At 47.7% G+C, this 13,609-nt stretch overlaps 1 protein-coding gene across 1 annotated transcript in view; it reads left to right on the top strand.

Moving 5' to 3' along the window:
* Positions 1–13,609, top strand: part of LOC144148729 (cytochrome P450 2F3-like) — a 72,784-nt gene that overhangs the window by 44,215 nt on the left and 14,960 nt on the right. The window contains exon 6 of the mRNA XM_077680251.1: positions 10,116–10,228. Coding sequence (XP_077536377.1) covers positions 10,116–10,228 — 113 coding nt within the window. The remainder of the gene's footprint in view (positions 1–10,115; positions 10,229–13,609) is intronic.

The following is a 13,609-nucleotide window of genomic DNA, read 5'->3' as shown; positions in this document are numbered from 1 at the left end:
TGGGCTGGAGACCGTGTAGCAAACAATTGGCAGTATCGAGTTCATTTTGCTTACGTCAACGCGGGATCCTTTGGGACCCCCGCAGCTTTGTATTACCCGGAAGTACTGCCCGGAAGCCGGTTTCACAGCGCCCCCTGGACAGCGCAGGAGCTCTATATACATGCACATATTGTCCAGACGACCTGAATAAAAGAAACAGCATTGTAAAGACGCAGCACGTGTGACTATGTGCTCAATTTTCACTAATGTCTGAATTTTATTTGAACGCATGCGAAGTTCTTCCGACACCCCCCGCTCAAGTGCTAGTCAGAGGACCACGGTAGTCAAGACAAAGTCTGGTTCGATAAGAATTTTGACCCCTTGTTGCGACCAACGTCTCAGAGTGCTTCTCCTTCTCCCTCTTCCCCTCTTGAGTAGCGTTGTGGTTGTAGTTTTACACCCAGCGCTTCCCCTTCTGTACCCCTTTAAACTTGCCACATATTCCGGTCGTTCTGACGCATCCGCTGAATGTGCATGGTTTTCAGCGCTCCCCCCAAAAAATCGCGTCAATCCACCCCGTGAATGTGGTTAGAAAGCAAAGCTGTAAACGGCACCCATAACAATTACCCATGCGACGTCACTTAAATTCACTCACATCGCTCTACAAATAGTAAAACAAGAGAAAAGTGCAATGCACTTAAACACACCATTTATTACTTCAAAGAGATATTCTTGGTAAGGTTAAGTCAATGCACGATGCATGAACGGTGTTTGGTCGACTTGTATTGGTGTAGCACAAGAGAAGAAACTTTTTTTTTATAAAATTAACGCTCCAACCCGGTGTTAGACGATCTGACTTCTCCGTCTCTGCGCCGCGGACGGTGCCGACGAGATTTGCGGCAGAGAAGGAGGAGGAGGAGGAGGAAGAAATACTTCTGTTCAGATTTCTGAACGGGCCAGAGCGCAACCCTGGGGAGTGATTCCTTCTTCTGTGGGGCCCGTATGCAGTCCGCGCGGCCTGTGTTCTGTCCGGACACCCGCTGAAGCTGGGTAGGTAGAGAGGGCCGAGACAGCAGCATCTCCCATTGAGGGCCGAGACAGCAGCATCTCCCTGAACGTGACAAGCGGGTGACTGTCCTCGTACAGCTCCATAGCACGGGAGGTAAAATCGCAGGCTTGTTGGGTGGGCGTATTTGTTGCCCTCTATTGAAGCGTGAGGGGGTGTCCAGATGAGCTGAATGGAAACGTTTGGGGAGGGATTTTTTAGCACGAGCGGTGCAGGTCAGGGCACCCAACCCGGCTGGTAATTCCAGTAGGCTTGCTGGGAATCGGTGACTACCCTCCGAACCCCTGGTCGAGTGAGAGCAGCCAGGGTGATGGCTGCCTCTTCTGCTGCCGTCATTTCTGGGGTCCTAAGCGAGGTACACGCAAAGAGGTTGGTTCACGATGTAGCCAAGATGATGGCGTATTGCTGCCCTCGATGTTTGGAGGCGTCTGTGTAGATAACTACATGATCCCAGCCTAGGGTGGTGTTTAGCGCTTGAGCCCGTGCTTTTCGGTGACCCTCGTCATGTGAGGGGTTCATATTTCTAAACAAAGGGAGTATCTTTACTTTTAGTCGCCAAGAGTCTAGGAGTACGTCAAGCGGAGTGACATTCTGGGCTGCCCAGCCAATCTGGTGAAGCATGCGGTTACCCACCGCAGTTCTGATTCGGACCTTCTGGTTAGAAAGATGGCCTTCTATTAGCTCTTCCACCATGTTGCGGAGCCCCGTGCTAAGCAGCTTCTTTGTGAACGCACTGATGATAAGACCAATGGCCCGCTCAACTGCCTTTCTAATCATTATATAAAGCACTATGTCTTCCTTGTTGAGAAGAAGACAGGGGGTTGACGTAAGTGACTTTCGAGAGGACAAAAGCTTCAATTAATCGAAAAGTACCGGATTCCTTTAGGCCTCGCTTCTTGGTGGCAACTCGCCTGATCATGTGTATGATTTGATTAATGCAGTTTTTGAGGCGCTGCAAGGAGACGTCACTCTTGGTGTTAGCCTCGAGATGTAGGCCCAGGATCATGATGCTGGGGCTTGGAGTGATGGCCTGGCCATCAAGGAGTATTTCAATGTATTTCTTGATTTCGCGTGAGGGCGGACGACAAAGAGCTGTGATTTTTTACGTGAACACTGGAGGCCACAGGCTTAGCACATTGGCGTACTAGAAGTGAGATGCCATGCATTGGTGTGAGCTTCCTTTAATTTTTGTAACTCTTAGCACATGAGCAAGGTGCGCACAGGACCGCTAGATGGGCGTGAGTGGTCGCGTGACGCTTTCACGTGGCATTCAGCGAGAACCCAGGGGGTAAACCTGTAGATGTGCTTGGTGAGTACACCACCTGTCTTCCCCGTCTTCGCGTGGGCTCGTAGTAAAATCGGTAAGACAACGGGCTCTCGCTTTGTTAGTCTAATAGTTCCAGGTTCGATTCCCGGCGGTGCCAGTAAATTCTTTTATTTGTTCTCTGGAGTTTTCTGGTGACACCAACGGTCGCGAAAGAACCCTTGTGGGGTAGAGGTAAAAAGCTTTGCTTTAAAACACACGTCCGTCGACACTTCAAGAATGCTCCTGCAAGTGGCACCTACTGGTTAAATTTTCACCCGCCTAGTGCACGGAGAGGCCCTTTGCTGACCTCCCCCACCGCGCCCCGACCCTCCTCTTCCCCAGTGTAACCAATGCGGCCGCCAGGTGCATGCGTCAGTCATGCACCCCGTAGCAGGCGCGGCAGACATCGCTCGCGCTTCATAAAAAATCGGCGTTGCGGTGCTCGCTCTACCAATTTCAGCTTCTCCTGCAAATGATGAGCCACGAATACAGCGTAACAATTACACTTACTAGCCTTACTAGCTTACTTTCTCGATTGCTCTTCACAGCGCATAAACTTTTCATTCTGTTTGCGACCCGCGCCCACGAAACTGAAGTTTAGGCGGTGATATGCGCATTGCTTCTACACAGTTCTGCCTCCCCAATGACGTTCCGGACAAGGCGCACTGTCGCACTAACAACGCTCGCCTTGACGTCTAGACTGGCGGAGCATAGCCGGTACAATGACGCGGGAAAAACACTGAGTTAAATAGGACGCTAGAAGGACCACAGGTCACCCAAAATTTTTGTTACAAAACTAACTTCCTTGGAAAAAACATCCCCCTCGCGAGGGGCACGATCAAATGCAGAGCATTTCCGCGGGGGGCGCGCCTGCAAGTCGTATGGATTACGTATTGGTTGTTGTTGTAATTGTTGCCTTCCAGCGTAGACGGGGCGCGCCTGCAAGTCGTATGGATTACGTATTGGTTGTTGTTGTAATTGTTGTCTTCCAGCGTAGACTTTGTCGATGAAGTCGCTGGTGAAACGTGAAACGTGCCGTAAACCCCCTGCTGCGGCTATGACGCAACGTGGAGCGGCTATGACGCAACGTGGCGCGGCTATGACGCAACACAATCCAACACAATCCACTTTAATCCAATCCAATCCAAATCCAAACCAATCCAATCCAAGCCAAGCCAAGCCAAGCCAATCCAAGCCAATCCAATCGAATCCAATCCAATGCCCCTCGCGAGAGAGTTATAGCGCCAAAATCGCGCCACCACACGAACGCGTGACGTTGACGTCACGATCACGCCACAGATGTTAGCGTCCGGAGCACGCGCGAACGACATATGTGGTTTAAGCGCGAACCGACCGCGGCGAGAGAGCGCGATGAGAGCGCCCCCACCTGTTCTTGCGCGCGAACCGACTGTTGATCAGCGCGAACCGGCGAACCCAACGCGGCAAGAGAGGGTGTTGCGCACGTCCCCACCTGTTGTGCGCCCGAACCGAACGCGGCGAGAGCGGGCGTTGCGATCGGAGAGAAGGCGAGGAGGACGCGGGGGAGAAGGCGCACCTGTGGCCGACGGTTGAATGAGTCAAGGATATAAGGCGTGTTCGTAACCTTCCACTCTGTGTCGGCTTTGTGGTGCAGTGGGTAGAGTACCATGTACCTTGCGTTCCGCCCGCAGAGTCGTTGGTTCGAAACCTGGCGCCGGTAAGTATTATTTTTAAGTGCGAATGCACTTTATAAGCGACCCCAAACCATCCACCGCCGGCGGCGGCGGCGTTGGCGTCCGCAGTGCTCCTCTATATTTAAAAAAGAAACAGCATCCGGCGCCAGGTTTCGATCCGAGGACTTTGCGGCCGCAGCGCGACGATCTACCGACCAAGCCACGGAGGCGACGCTGATATCAGGGGTAGTGACGCGCCTTATATCTTTAACGCATTCAAACTACGTCGTCAGCGGCGTGCGTTGGCGACTCAGCGGCGTTATAGCGGCGTGGTGTACACGTGATACTACAAACCCGATGGAAGAGAAGGCGGCGAGGCGGTGGGCTGCGGGGGCCGAGCGCAAGCGCCGCAAGCGGGCCGACAACCGTGCATTCGCACTTTCACAATCTCCCCCTCGGGGAAATGCGGGGGAATTTTTTTATGTAGTGTAGGGGGCGTGATGCGGACTACGGACGCCAACGCGGGTGACATCGTGAGTTACAGAAATGCTATGCATTTAAAATAGTGCTATGCTTACGTTGAACCGGCTCGCGAAGTGCAATCGCATCATTTTGGAACGATCCACGATACGGTCGCGGTCACTAAATATAGGCCTCGTGCTGGTTCCCTGGAATTCTGTCTGCTCAAAGGTCGGTGACTCGGAGGGGACGTTGCAGTGCTTCGCACGTTCGTCCAGGCTGGTTGTACAATTCTTGGATAAAACCAGCGAAAACTCGGACGAAGACGAAGGAAGTGTACCACAAGGACAGCCACTGGCCTTTCTAACTAGCCCAGCGTGCTACCCTCCTGGTTCTACAATGCTTACATCGAGATTCGGTTGGCGGGAAGCACGTCGTATCCATTAGGGCAACCATAGGTTCACATCCCCAAAAAATATTCGGGGACGCTACAGCTCACACGACACACCACGCCAACTGACAGCCATTTTGTATGAAGGCGTAGTGGAAGGAGGGGTGGAAGAGGAGGAATCGAAGGAGGAGGCACGGTTTTTTATACTCCCATTCAGACTAGCGGGCTGCTCTGAATATTCCTTGGTATTTTAAAGCCAGATACTCCGCTTTGAGTAGGTACAACTGTGGTTAATGCACCAACTCACGACGGCGCTTCGCCACCGGAGTACACTGGTTGTGTTAGCACCATGATGCTTCCGGACGTGGGAGCTTGAGGCACACCGAAACAAACTTTAAGGCAACTCTTCCCGGCACTTGATAGTCACTGCGAAAGAAAGAAATAGGTCATTGCACGGTGAATCATTGGCATTAGGTACCGGGCTGAAATATTTCAACAGCGCGGCTGTATAGTAACCTTCGCGCATGAAGCCTATCGCGATCCTCATGCAAAGCAAGCTTCCTAGCTTACCCCATGAACGAGCCCCGCAATATGCAATGTTGGACAAAAGCGTCACTGGCAATAGTGTGTGGAAGGGCCACCAATTGTGATTTTTTGTATTCGACGCTACTAGCGCTGTCGGTGTGGTGCAAAAGCTCCAATGGGAGGTAGTTTGCTTATTTACATGTACAGGCGGGGACTTAATTTTGCAAACCACGCGAGCGCGTGGCAAAAGCCACCTAAGCGCGCTCTGGAGGCCCGGCGCCTGTTGTCGAGACCGGCGCGGCGCGCATGCGTGTCCTGTTTAACTCGCAGGCACGCCAATTTCCTCGCTCCCTGCAGCGGTGCTGAGATGGTCACTGAAGCACCGTGGAGCGACGCGTTTGTAGCATTCCTTTCTTTCCGATGGCACCTTTGGGTCCTAATGGGACGATTGCGCGTCTTTGGCGCAAGTGGTAGTTTTGGGCTTTATCGTTTATAGACGATGAGACTGGCGGCTTGCGAATGGCGTAGCCAAATCAAGCGCGTAGGAAGCACACTCACACCGTACCGCGATACGGACAACGAAATGTTAGCTATACGAAGAGCGAACCTTTATTCATCTTGTATATTTTGTAAACTATTCGGCCACTGAACATATATTTCAGCTCGAAAGCAGGCGTCCGGCGGCTTTCTGCGGATATCTAACGGACGTCCAAATGTCCGACACCGGATGTCAGACGGATGTTAGATGGACGTGTGTGGTCCAATGGGTCGTACGCGCTTGATTTGGCTATGCCGTCGCTAGTCTCATCGTCTATAAACGATAAAGACCAAAACAAACATTCCTCGCAAATGTTTATCAGGATACGAGGAGCACTCGCGCCAAAGCCCGCGCAATCGTCACATTAGGCCCCAAATGTGCCATCGGAAAGAAAGAACTACTACAAACGCGTCGCTCTGCGGTGCTTCAGTGACCATCTCAGCACCGCTGTAGGGAGGAAATCGGCCTGCCTGCGTATAAAACAGGACGCGTATGCGCGCCGCGCCGGTCTTGACAACAGGCGCCGGGCCTCCAGGGCGCGCTTCGGTGGCTATTGCCACGCGCTCACGTGGTCTGCAAAATTAAGTCCCCGCCTGTACGAAAGTCAGCGTAAAAGAAAGGTTAATTTATACATCCAAAACCATAAACATACTGAATTTTTCCAAGGGCCAAGGTGAAAATGACGGTTTTGCGATGAACTGAATGCTTCAGGTTAACCATTTTATGTACATAGGGATGGTACAATACCTCTCGAAAAACTAACCACGTGCTGCTGCCCTGAAGGTGAATCCGGTTGCTCATAACGTATTACTCCACCACACCCGAAGCTAAGGGACGTCGCATATCTCCCTTCCGAGTGGTGATGACAACACGGCGAGAGCGATTGCGCAAAACACCACGCGCAAAAAAATTGAAGCTCCGCTACACTCGAACATGGCGGGGTATGCTATGCGCAGTAAAAAATGCTTACATGCCTCAAATGGCAAATGTACAGCGCGAGCTAATCGCTGCTAAGCGGAATAAATAAACTTCCTTTAGTTCCGAGCGGATAACCGAACGTACGTGAAAATAATTTTACACTTGCAGTGAAAAGCAAAAATAAAAGATAGGAGCTTCCCCGCTACGTGACGCCGCGGTACCAGTAAAGTTGCACAAAATACGCATTTTACAGAAGCTAACTGAAGTAAATTTACGTTACTCCTTATTTCTTAGTGGCCGTGATTATGGCCTTGTGATTGTTCAACGAAACTTACGTAGCCTAGTGTTTTATCAGTGCAGACACACATATGGAAATCCATACCCAATCTGCAGCAATACCCTGCAACTTTTACAAATTTAGTGCGATCTCTATCCCTTTAGGAATGTCAGGTTTATTCTTATATTTTCTTCTTCTTCCTCCTAAATATTTACTATAAGTTATTGAAACTTGGCGTAAATATTCCTTGATCTTAGCCGCCACATTTTTGCGTATATTATTAGAAAATTTTGAATGAAACAGCAGATACAGCCTGTCGTATCGTACTCACCTGCATGGCCTTGAGTAGGCTGGGGACAGGCCTACAGCCTTCACAAACTTCTTTGAAGTTTACAACTTCAGTGTGAACTAATTGGACAATTAAATAAAACACGGCTTCATGGTAGCATCGTTTTCGCGACCAAAAGAAAGTCACAACCGTTTTCTGCAGCATATCGCTGTTTTCTTTAATTAGCGCGACGGCGTTTTTGTAGCGGCAAAACCGTTGAAATAGAACAAGAATGCAAGCATATCTGACCATGAACAGCCTCTCTCAGGTAGTCATTGTCTCGTTATGAGGTTTAACGCGCCGACGCTACACAGGCGATGAGGCGCGCGGTAGTTGAAGGCTCCGGATTAATTTTTACCAACCGGGAACACTTAACGTTCGCCGAAATCTGGAACACAGGTGTTTTCGCTTCTTGCATCCATGAGTGCCTCAAATAAATCTCGCCATTACCATTATGCAATTCTGTTTTCTGCAGCAAACTGCAACAAGTCAGCTCCTTAAGTGTTCGGGTTTTGAAACTTGTGTTTCAGCTTCAACAATAAGCCATTTTGTCGACAATTTCAATTTAATTTGTCCGCGTTATTAGTGAGAACGGCTGGCATACCCACACTGGCCACCTTTCCTAAACAATTGGCTTGAAAAAATGTGCTTGGAGACCACAGAACCTGTTGCACCGCATGTACTTTTTTGTCTTTTTTTTTCTTTTTTCTGTGTGGCACTTTGTGCTCGATTATGAATGTGGTATACTGAAAATGTTTTCTGCGCATGGGCATAGGTTCTGCGTTTTTTCTGGTGATTTTTGTTTGTGTTCTGCAAGGTATAGCAACTCATTAGTGCGTGTCGCGTCGGTAAAGTCGGCTATCTTTGATTGACGTCTCCTTCATATACTACCCTTATTGTATTCGGTTCACTTTGTCTTATGGGCGTTATGCAATCGCCTTTTCTTTTTTCTTCTTATCGTCTTGTAACTTTACGTGATAGTGCAAACCTCGTAGAAATTAGTTGTGCTGCTATGCTTTGTAACGTGTGAATTAATTTTGCATGATATGTAACACTTCCCCATTTACCCCCTTACGCAATGCCCTGTATATGGGGTCTGTGAGAAATTTTAAATAAATAAATAAATAAATAAACTATAGCAACAGAGAGCACTGGAATAACCGGTCAGGTGGGATATTTGTTTTGTAGATAGTTGAAGTGTCTATGGACACAAAAAGCCGTCATTCTCCCAAGTAGATCTTGGGCTACAAGATTTTTCAGGTTCTGACTTCCCAGCTTAACGGGACGGGCTACCGAATTTTTTGCTCGCTGCGTACTTTTGAAAGAGCTGTGACTCACCCTCCAATTTGAGCTGAAGGAGCTCGATGCATTTGAGCTCGTCGACTCAAAGGAGTAATCTACGTAGAGAGTGTTTAATATAAGAACGGTACGGTAGGTTACGGAGGTTTCCGGCTTCCTTGAGGACGGGAAGTTGCTAAAATAAATGTGGTGCTGTGTTGTGGCGTTGAGTAGACCGTACATCTCGTATTATATCTGATGTAATTGATTTTTTAGTTGTAACTATGTATTTTATTATTCTCTCTCATATCTCGAAGGTGCCCTTTCAATATATATACGGAAATTAGGAACTCACGGTTTGTTTATTTTATTTCCCACAAAAACGTCCTTTTAGCTTCGACCATTGTACCGTAGCTTCCAGACCTCCCCGTCATGATGCCCCGCCCCACTTGTAGAACCCGGTACAATGCACGGACAGAAGTCTTATGTGACGAATTTCTTGACAAACAATTATTCAGCTTAAATTCTCCCATATACTCCTTTTGGTAAGCAGCCTTTACACACCCGCTCACGTGATTGATTGATTGATTGATTGATTGATTGATTGATTGTAGGGTTTAACGCGCCGACGCAACGCAGGCGATGAGGCGCGCCGTAGTGGAGGGCTCCGGATTAATTTTGACCACCTGGGGATCTTTAACGTGCGCCGAAATCTCACACCCGCTCACGTGGTTTCACGGTGCCGTCAGTCATAGTTGTAACCAAGCTAACGACGTGGACAACGAAGACAAGCGAAATAGAACGAGCAGGAACGCGGAGTAGGCGAGTGTGACGAAATTGTGAGGAGGAGGGTGGTTTGCGGAAACGGCCTGAGACATTCTGTTCTGCGGCAACGTAATACGAGTTAAACGAGAGAACGGAGGGGCCATCGAAGATAGAGCGATAAAGAAAGCGGAGAATGAAAGTATGACGAGAGTCGTGAGACATGGGGCCCCGTGGCGACGCGTGTCGTCGAAACGCCATGCAGTATACGCGCACCATCCTCTGTTGTCTGATACATCGATTACCTCGCGTGACGCGAAAGGTATTCGCCGTCACTGAGAAGACTGCAGTTAACCCTGCGCAGAAATTTTGCATTAGGGAGTATCGGATGCGTCAGCCAAGTTTGTCATGGCTAATGTCAAAGAAGGGTCTCCGGTGATTATAATCTTAGTGTAACCTGAGCCCCATATAGCTTAAGATTTTTCTTGCGGCATTTTTTTTTGTTGTTGAATAAAGACATACTTACATGTGCAAGGAATGCTCTGGTGAGTTCCAAGAGTGTACAAAACGTGCAAATTTCTACGCTGCAAAAGAACTTCCACCTTCCTGTGCTTCTGATTTGCCCTTTCTTCAAAGGAAACAAGTGAACGCCTACAACGTTTCGAATGACGACGACACATCTGGGTTTATCCAGGGATATATGAAGAAGATTGAAGAAACAAAGAACGATCCCAAATCCCTGTTCACATGTAAGTCATGTATCCTATGAAACCCGTCTTTTGACGAGAAAGGTGACAAAATATTTGGTGGAGTAGTGGGGGTGGAAGTCGTTAAACGGAAGTAGAGCCTATGTCTGAAGTAGAAACGTTCGTACGTTTTAGTCTTACATAAACAAAGAACTACCTTTTGGTGATAATATTTGGTACTAGAGGTATTTTTTGGGGTTGTTTTTTGAGTTTTATCCTCGAAACCTATAACTAAGCTTCGTTTTTTATCGTATAGGAGGAAAAAATGTTTCGTTGCAAATTTTACGACCCCTAGCACTCTAAAGGGTCGGATAAGTGAGTTGAGCTTATTTGGTGAACAAATATAAGCCCTCATCTGAAGAAAAAGACGCATATAACGCGAACCTTTCTCGCAGAAAGCCTGAATGAAACTAAAAACCGGAAAATACTTTCCAAAGTCCAGAAACTAAACTGCTAAGTTCAAAAGGAAAGTCCACTTGAACTCAGCCAACGTCGAAAGCCAACATTCAGCCCACACGACCAAATACCATAGCCACATTTCAACCCTTTTTAGAGTCGTCATCATCATCATTACTAACAGTGTGTACAGCCAAACTATATGCTGCGTAATACGAGAGGTGCGTCAGACATTCAAAAACTCCCCGCTGTTATGGTATGTGGAGTATGATTGATCGTAAATTTCCGAAACATATTGTGTAGAGTTACCTTTCCTGCACTGCGTTCCACGCGGACGACAACGCCACCAGTGAGACAGAGGGAGGTTCACTATAAAACCTTTTGAAAATTTTGATCAGAAAGAATAACGTAGTCGTGCCATTGATGAATATGTTCTTAGGATTCGGAGAAAGATACATCTGCTGCTTGTGGAATTGTTGGCCCAGCCCATGTAATTTTCCAAAACAGGTCAAGTCAATAAAAGCACTGCTTTCCGCGACGCGTGTTTAGTCGAATCTCGAAAGGCGTGATCTACCAACTGTGTTCTTACTTGCACAGTGCAAGTTTGGCCCAGACTGCATAATTTTAGGGCCGGGCACTTAAGCGTCCGCCAATGTCGTTTGGGAGCGTCGCCGGCCGAATAACCAAGTGAACCAGGGAACATCAAACACCGAAGAAGACGAAAAAGGAAAGTGTGGTGAAAGCGTGAGTGGGACGGCAAGGTGCCGATATGGCCCGAGGTGCGCGCCAGCGGCGACGCGCTACAACATAGCCCAGAGAACGAGGAGACCACCGAAGATGACCCCGCAGGAAAGCGTAGGATTAAAGAATGGCTAAACTGTAAGGGGTAAGCTATTATGCTGAGACCATGCCTCCAGAAGCCCATTGAACACTGCCTGATGCACATACATCGGCCCTTCTGCGACCTCCTCGTTGCGTGGCTCATCCGAATCCCGTTACGTTTGCGTGAGAGGTTCGAACCCGATTTACAGCAGCATTATCGATGGTGGCGACGCGCTACGAGATACCGCAGGGTAGCGAGCGCCGCAGTGCTTTTGCTGATCACGCGATCACTTCCTGAGACGCAGCATGTATGCGCCGTGAACGAGACTGCAGTTCGCCCTGCGCGCAAATTTCGCACTAGGAAGTGTAGTAAATCGTCAGGAATTTTTTTCATCTGATGGTTATTTCTGCTGTGCAAATTTTGAGGAATAACATGTGTCGTCATATAATTTACCCTAATGCGTGGTCGTTATACTACTCGTTTGGTTTTGGTGTTGGAGTATCAACCTATATTTTTGGTTTTGGTGTTGGAGGAACAACCTATATTTTTGTTGTTGGAGTATCACCAATTGTGCAATACATTCTACTAATTCATTTTTTTGCATTTGGAACTCCAATTCGCTGTTGGTCCAATGAGTGGTTTTTCAGTCTTTTGTTTGCATTATATTCGAGCCGATTGGGGAACGCGGATGTTTCACTCAATTGTTAAGAGATACTAATATTTCCAACTAATTTGTTGAACAGTTAGCTTTCCCTAAAAAGACCACACATGCTCCACCGTTTTGGTTATACTTCAATATAAAGCTGCTAATTATAAAGAAAGCAGCTGTAGGCTCAAAAAGCCAACCTCCGACCTTCACAATGATTGCAGGTTTTTCGTACCACATTTCCTGCCTCGTGCACACTAACTATATTTTTGATTGGTCTTACCGATGGTAATCGTGTTCACCTCACCCACCTATTTTTAAAGCGAAGATTGCTATGCCTCACTGATGGCGTTCAAAAGGCGCGCCAAAACGCACTCCAGAAAGCAAACGTTGCACAATGGGTTTCACAGAACTACGATGTCAAGAAGAGTACATTCAGCTTCTCCGAAAAAAAAAAAAACCCGTTCCCAAGGTCGAAATCTAACCTGGGTGCCATGCTTTATTATTCCGACATCTATCCGATTGCGCAATTTTGACACGGTCGAAGCGGCTTGAGCGATTTGGCCATTCTTCTCTAACGAAGGGGCTTTGATCTTTTTGGTTATGTTCCCGTCCTGGCTTGTTCAACGTTTTATTTATACATTTATATACCTTACGGCCCCCGAAGGCCTTCCATTAGGGGGGATACATCAACTGGTACAACATCGTCAAGAATACATTTATTTATTTATTTCTGTAGTACTGCAACCTTTGAAACAAGGTCTTCGGCAGGAGTGTGCGATACCATATGCAAATTACACAGCATAGATGAACACGTAAATGACAGCACTTTACTGGAGTACTGACCGCGAACCATACAGTAGCTCATACAAAATAAAGCCGACCGGCAACAAAATTTTACAACAGTCTGCCCAACACAAGAGATAAACAAGAATAAATGCGTCGTTGCCTTCAACGACAAGATAACACAGTGACCACATTATTCGCTTTTGAAACAGCAATTTTGCAACTGGCGTAGGGCGAGCAATAGGCATAGCGACGCAATGCGCGTACCACGTGGTAGTGCGGGAAAAGGGCGAACAGTGGAGTTGTAAATGAAAAGTCATTTTTCAACGCTGATAGGAAAGATTGATTGGGTGCACACTCCACAATCACGAATTTTCCTCGTAAAAAAATACTTCGTTGTTTGTATTCTTTCCGCACCAAATGTGCGGAAAGAATAGAAACGACGAAGTAGTCAATTTGCAACAACAGGTAACACAGTTAAAGAAAGGAAAGCACACATTGTCAACGAGCGTAATACACTTGACATAAAGAACTGGCTACAAATCATCACCAGCTTTTAAAGTGGATTGCAATGAAGATTTGAACCGTAATGAATCGCTGATGGCGACGAGGTCATAAGGTAGATAATTCCATTCTTGTACACACAAAGTAAGTGGCGACAACTGGTAATTCTTGGTGCGCGAAAATAGTGGCCCAGTTTTTGCGCATGGCTGCTACGAGGAGAAATGTGAGG

Source organism: Haemaphysalis longicornis, unplaced genomic scaffold (assembly GCF_048455015.1).
Source record: "Haemaphysalis longicornis isolate Haplotype H1 unplaced genomic scaffold, Haemaphysalis longicornis Haplotype H1 scaffold_8, whole genome shotgun sequence".
NCBI lineage: Eukaryota > Metazoa > Arthropoda > Arachnida > Ixodida > Ixodidae > Haemaphysalis > Haemaphysalis longicornis.
Note: the sequence above shows the minus strand (reverse complement) of the source record. Positions and strands in the feature narration are given on the sequence as shown.